The 6881-nt window shown below is 45.9% G+C and overlaps 1 protein-coding gene across 1 annotated transcript; it reads left to right on the plus strand.

Annotated features, from left to right (window-relative positions):
- Window positions 1-490: 490 nt before the first annotated feature.
- Window positions 491-965, plus strand: LOC115168889 (lens fiber major intrinsic protein-like). The gene is made up of 2 exons (XM_029724413.1): window positions 491-724; window positions 840-965. The coding sequence occupies exons 1-2, from the start codon at window positions 491-493 to the stop codon at window positions 963-965; spliced, it is 360 nt and encodes a 119-aa protein (XP_029580273.1).
- The last annotated feature ends 5916 nt before the right edge of the window (window positions 966-6881 follow it).

Here is a 6881-nt window from a genome sequence, read left to right on the forward strand (position 1 = left end):
CTACCTGTTCAAAATGACACTGTGTGAGGTGAAAAAATAAGCATTTTCCTTCCTACGTATAACAATTTAGGAAGTTTTCATGAGCCCTACATAGATTCCTACTTTTCCTTTATCTTATTTTACCTGAAATTAACTGATGTTTGTCCAAGAGAACCAATTATGATTTACAATGACAGCCTTGTAAAGAGTGTGTGCTTGCATGATATTGGTGTGTAAAAATAATGCTGGGTTTTACTACCTGTTGGCAAGAAGTGAATGGACATGATCAGGCAATTAGTTAGTCAAGTGATGTTAATAACCTGAACCTTTGATCAATGTGACACTTAGGTCTGTTCAGACATTGATAATGATCAATCCACAGATTACTATCATAACTTGATTATAAACTGCTAGGCCATTTGATTTGGATAGTGTTGGTTAGAATGCTAATAGAAATCATATATTTATATTCAAGACACAGGGTTTATATGGTATTTACAATGGTAGTTGAATGCTAGATAAACATGTGCCTCTGTCCCCTTTCCCTGAGGAGTTGCGTAGTCGTGAGTTCTGGCGTGCCATGCTGGCCGAGTTGCTGGGTTCTCTGGTGTTTGTGAGTGCTGTGCTGGGGGCCTCTGTGCCGGGCCCTGGAGAGGCCTCCATGGGGCTCCTCTACCCAGCCCTGGCCGCAGGCATGGTGGCTGTCACCCTGGGACACTGCTTTGGAGAGATCAGCTGGGCACAGGTGAACCTACTTTTATGGACTTGGTTGTGTCTACATGCATGTGTATGACTCTAAACTTTTGCCACAGAATTACTGTGAATTGATCACTATTATTTGTCTATTTTTATCTCTGCAGGTGAACCCAGCAGTGACCCTGTCTCTGTTGGCCAAGCAAAGGCTGGATCTGCTGAGAGCACTGGTGTATGTGGGGGCCCAGTGTGGGGGCCTCTCTGGGGGCTGGGGCTCTCTACCTCGCCCCTAAAAACCACAGCAGACTGCTTCGTCAGCAGGCTCAGTGTGTGTGTGTGTGTGTGTGTGTGTGTGTGTGTGTGTGTGTGTGTGTGTGTGTGTGTGTGTGTGTGTGTGTGTGTGTGTGTGTGTGTGTGTGTGTGTGTGTGTGTGTGTGTGTGTGTGTGTGTGTGTGTGTGTGTGTGTGTGTGAGAGGGGGGGGTCTAAATCTAATCATGGACCTGTACTTTATCTCTCCTCCTCCCCCTCCTCCTCCCTCTCTCCCGCCCCTCCTCCTCATCCTCCTTCTCTTCCTCTTCTAGGTTCCTCTGGATGTAAATGTGGCCCAGGCTCTTAGAACTATGAAAGTTTCTTCAAGTGCAGTCGCAAAAACCATCAAGCGCTATAATGAAACTGGCTCTCATGAGGACCGCCACAGGAAAAGAAGACCCAGAGTTACCTCTGCTGTAGAGGATAAGTTCATTAGAGTTAACTGCACCTCAAAATGCAGGCCAAATAAATGCTTCACAGAGTTCATGTAACAGACACATCTCAACATCAACTGTTCAGAGGAGACAGTGTGAATCAGGCCTTCATGGTCGAATTGCTACAAAGAAACCACTACTAAAGGACACCAATAAGAAGAAGAGACTTGCTTGGGCCAATAAACACGAGCAATGGACATTAGACAGGTGGAAATCTGTCCTTTGGTCTGATGAATCCAAAGGAAGAGGAGGTGTGATGTGTGGGGTGCTTTGCTGGTGATACTGTCAGTGATTTATTTAGAATTCAAGGTACACTTAACCAGCATGGCTACCACAGCATTCTGCAGCGATACGCCATCCCATCTGGTTTGCGCTTAGTGGGACTATCATTTGTTTTTTAACAGGACAATGACCCAAACACCTCCAGGCTGTGTAAGGGCTATTTGACCAAGGAGAGTGATGGAGTGCTGAATCAGATCACCTGGCCTCCACAATCACCCAACCTCAACCCAATTGAGATGGTTTGGGATGAGTTGGACTGCAGAGTGAAGGAAAAGCAGCCAACAAGTGCTCAGCATTATTTGGGAATTCCTTCAAGACTGTTGGAAAAGCATTCCCCATGAAGCTGGTTGACAGAATGCTAAGAGTGTGCAAAGCTGTCATCAAGGCAAAAGGTGGCTACGTTGAACAATCTAAAATATTAAATATATTTTGATTTGTTAAAAAATGTGTTGGTTACTACATGATTCCATATGTATTATTTCACAGTTTGGATGTCTTCACTATGATTCTACAGCTGACTTCCCACTCTACTTGAGAGAGCGTGCTGTAGAGCGGACCCACTGTAACCTGATCCTTCAGATCTTCACATGAGAGTCATGACAGTCTCCCTCTGGTGGGTTCAAGTTGGAAGGATCCTGCAAGTTGCAACCCAACATAAGAATGAATCTCAGATGTCCAGGTTTGTGGATCAGCGTAGCAGTCCCCGCCACCCTGGTGATTTACCCTGGTAGGCTTTCTGACAGCTGCAAACCATCACAAGAATGGCCAGGGGATGTCCTGGTTGGTGATTGCCGTTGCGGCCTCCCTCTAGTGGTTGACCCGACTAGGATTTCTGCAAATGGAGTAAGCTGCCACAAGGATGGGCAGCGGATGTCCGGATTGGGATCGCCATTCCGGACTCGTCGTCTGGTCGTCCAGGCTGGTGGATCTAGGCAGTATCTTAGGCAGATGTTAGCAATGCACACACACTCACAAAATACATAATTACATTTCTTCCCAAATGAGCAGCGTTGTGGCACTAAGTGATGGTTGTATGGGGAACTTGTTTATGGCTCTATCACTTCTTAAGTGTCAATGGAAATGAAAGGAAAAGGAATGAAAGCATAAACAAAAGAGATACAAAATATAGTTATTACACTTTAATCATCTAATTGGACTGTATTCTATATACGTCCAAGGTCTTAGCAAAATGACCCTATCATGGCATTGTCTAATGTCATATCTAGGGCTTTCCTAATTTGCAGTGTATTGCTTAGGGCACTATCCAATGCCGATAACTACGTGATTGTAAGAATCGACGCCGTAAATGAGAAGCAGGTACGGGGAGTTGAACATTTAATGTAGGACAGACATGGAATAGGACAAGAACAGCTTCAGAACCAGGTAACCAAATGACATACGTACATTAATGCAGCAGTGGGGAACTGACAAATATAGGGGAGGTAAAACAGGTGATTGAGTCCAAGTGAGCCCAATAAATCCTTAAGTGATCTGAGCATAAATCCTCATTAAATGTTCCGTTGTACGTGTGCGTTTGTGCTTACACAAGCACACATACCAAGGGAAAGAACCAAGTATCTGTGTAGGCTGCAACTTGTTCAAAATGAGTCTGACATCCTCAGATAATTTCCAGGTCAATGCCTGGAGGTCAGTAAGAATTGATGTCAACCTCAAGACGTGTTAAGGGGACATGTAGTAGTTTTACTACACGTCAATGTGTCTTACACCATTGTAGTGGTGATAGGTATGTTTGTGGGTTGGGTGCAGGAACGTAGCGAACAGGTTGATTGAAGCGGTAGTCGTTTCGATGGCGACGTACTTTACAGTTATTTCGACCGCGGTGGTTATTGGATTCATGGTTTCGTGGTAGAAACCGTTGTTGTGCGTCATCTCGCAACGCTCCAATACCTGATAATGCATCCTCTAACTGGAGTGAGTGCTCCTGGTCAAACTTCAAAACTGAGACGTCAGGGCTCTTAGCATTGCAAGCTTTTGATGCCTCAAACGCTGTGCTTGCAAGCTCTCTGAGTTGTAAGATAGGCAAGCCAACATGGGCTGTAAGTCCCAAGTAAGTAATGAAGGTGGGATACATGTTCGACAGAAACATTTGTTTGAATGGTAACAGCTCTTCTATTCCTGTTTCACTGAGTAGACCAAAGCAAGCTGAACGAAGCCTATGATATTAAGCTTGTGGGTGTTCATTCTGAGCTTGTTTGACAGTGTTAGCCAGTGGGCTATTGTGTTTGCGAGTCGCAGAACCACTGAACTATAATTTAAAAGCTGTGGCAAGTTTAGAGTAGTCGTTTATCATGTGTTGCTGTTGTAGACGAATGAACCTCGTCACGTGTCTATTCGATGTTCACTTCAACAGGTAAAGCCTGTCAGAACCTGTAGTGTTCGGGTAGCCATCCAATGCGTCCTATTTCAGCTAGGAGAGGGTTGGCTTCATCCTGTGGGGAAATTGGGTCCGAAAGGACAAGAGGAAAAGCCAGGCTTTGTCTTTGTTGGCAAAGAGGCGCAATATCACTCAGTGCCGAATGGCCAAGAGAAGACTGAGGGACACATGAGGGAGGCAAAGTCTGAACCTTCTATCGTCTTCACTCCTTTGAGTACCGGGCTCTGGTTGCTTGGTTGGGTAGTCACGCTGTAGTGCGTGACTGTTCTGGAATTCCTCCAGATGGTACCTAAGGGTGGTATTCTGCTGCATTGCAAGAGTCCACTTGAGTGCTTAGAGTACTGATTTTGGACACGTGAGTATCGCAGTTGCTCTGTTCGGTCTCATACTTATCTGACATGGTTTGCAGATAGAGGTCAGTGATGAAATTCAGTGATGAGACTTCCTCCGCTTGCTTGGAAATCAATATTTCTATCTTCATCACCTGAGTTCTCTCATCATTCAATAGGTCAGTGACTTCAATGAGTTCTGCTGACTTGTCATCCAACTTATTCATGATGGTCATTAACTGATCGTCTTTGGTCTGCAGAATTTGGAGTAGAACATTGTTACTTTGAGTAACGCTCAACAAAACTGCATGCATGTTATCAAGTTGCACGCTCCTGTTTGTAGATAACTTGTCAAATGTATCTAGTGTGGTGTGGACATTGTTGTGTTTAGTTTTGGCTAAATCGAGTTGTTCCTGTAGAATACGATTTTGTTCCTGTAGAAGACCGTTTTGTTGAAGAGTTTGCGCTCGTTTGTTGTCATAAGTTTTTGCAATTACATTTAATTGTTCCATTTTCAAACGCAGTTCCATAGCTAGCAGAATTTTTCCCATTTCTGCGTTTGTCATTAGTTTCCCGGTTCTCTACCTGTCCCTTTGTGTTTACAGTGTCCTGACCGTGCTTCGGCTGATCACTGCGGTATTGGACCGATGCCAATCTTGGATGGCAAGACATCAGGGCTAAACTGGAGAGAACCTTTACAAGGCCTGCGCCCATGGTTGATTTTGGAGAGCATTTGTCACGATTTCTACTGTTTTTCCGCTAATGGCATATTTAGGGTTGGTATCAATGCTGAGGTCAGAGATCAATCCTTTTATGGGTAAGGGTTCACCAGTTAACGGGGGAGTGGGGACCACCCCCTCTGATAGCTTGCACATTATTTGAAAAATTGAGCGGAAAAATGTTCCTATTTTTTTCTAAAGTTTGGTTTTGGAATTCATTGGAAGCTGCAAAGACAATTTTAATCTATTTATAGACGTTAATGAACCATCAATACTGTATCCGCAATGTGGGAGTTGGACGTGAATGAATTTGCAAAAGCAAATTGACTTGATTAATCAATGATAATGATGAATCATACCTGGATAGGCAACTGGGAATTAAACTTTAATTAACCTGAGAAGTTGGTTCATCTAGATTAATATGGGAAAGTTTAAAATGTCTCATTTAATTGGAAGACCCTAAAAAGGTATATTCGACAATTTAGTTTATTAGATTGAATGAGACGATTAATTGAGATTGGCTGGATTATCACAAGTGTAACCAGTAGTTCAAATGTTAGGGATTTGTGACCCTGGTGGTGAATGTACCCTAAGGCCGAAGCCACATGGGATTCCCGTGAAGGCGGGACTTCCGTCAGTACTGGGTAGTGCTGGGGGTTTGTACTCATTAATAATCAATGTTAATGTCTTTCCCTGTGAGGGAGGAAGATCCGTTAGAAAATCCACCGACAGGTGTGACCAAGGCCGTTGTGGAACGGGTAAGGGATGTAGCTTACCTCTTTGCAGGTGTCTAGGAGCCTTACACTGGGTGAAGTGGAGGACCGAATGTACCCCTGCCGCAAGGATTCGGAGACATATGTCTCCATAGCCACCATCTCCGCTTGCGACAGGGTATACACGTGACTCCTGGGAAGTACTGCGTCTACCAGGAGATTTATCGAACAATCCCCCAATCGATGGGGTGGTAATTGAGTCGAGCCAAATCGGCATATTCTGGGGGAATGCGCACGGTAGAGACCTGGTCTGGACTTTCCACCGTGGTAGCACCAACGGAAACCCCTACACACCTCCCCGAGCACTCTCGCAACCACCCCGTGAGAGTCCTCTGTTGCCAGGAAATGGTGGGGTTATGACGAGCCAACCAGGGAAGTCCTAGTACCATGGGAAACGCAGGAGAGTCAATGAGGAAGAGACTAATTCTCTCCTCATGACCCCCTTGCGTCTCCATGGCCAGGGAGATGGTGGCTTCCCTGATTAACCCGGACCCTAATGGTCGACTATCCAGAGCGTGTACAGGGAAAGGTCTAACCACAGGAATAATGGGGATCCCTAAACTAAGGACTAGCGCTCTGTCAATAAAGTCCCCAGCTGCACCTGAATCGACGAGCGCCTTATGCTGGGAATGCGGGGAAAACTCAGGAAAACAAACAGGTACAAACAGGTGGACAACAAAGGACTCTGGATGGGAGTGGTGCAGACTCACCTGGGGTGACGCCAGAGTGCCCTGCCTGCTGCCTCGACTCCCAGAGGGACCAACCCGGCACCGACCGGCAGTGTGCCCTCTGCGGCCACACATGGTGCACGTGAAGGCCCCTCCTCCAGCCTCCCTACGCTCAGCCCCTCCCTGCTCCATGGGCACCGGACCGGGAGTGCTGGAAGATGGAACCAACAGAGCCCCCTCTGGACGTCCGTGGGTGACCAGCAGGTTATCCAACCGGATGGACAGATCCACCAGTTGGT

Source organism: Salmo trutta, chromosome 30 (assembly GCF_901001165.1).
Source record: "Salmo trutta chromosome 30, fSalTru1.1, whole genome shotgun sequence".
NCBI classification, from domain to species: domain Eukaryota; kingdom Metazoa; phylum Chordata; class Actinopteri; order Salmoniformes; family Salmonidae; genus Salmo; species Salmo trutta.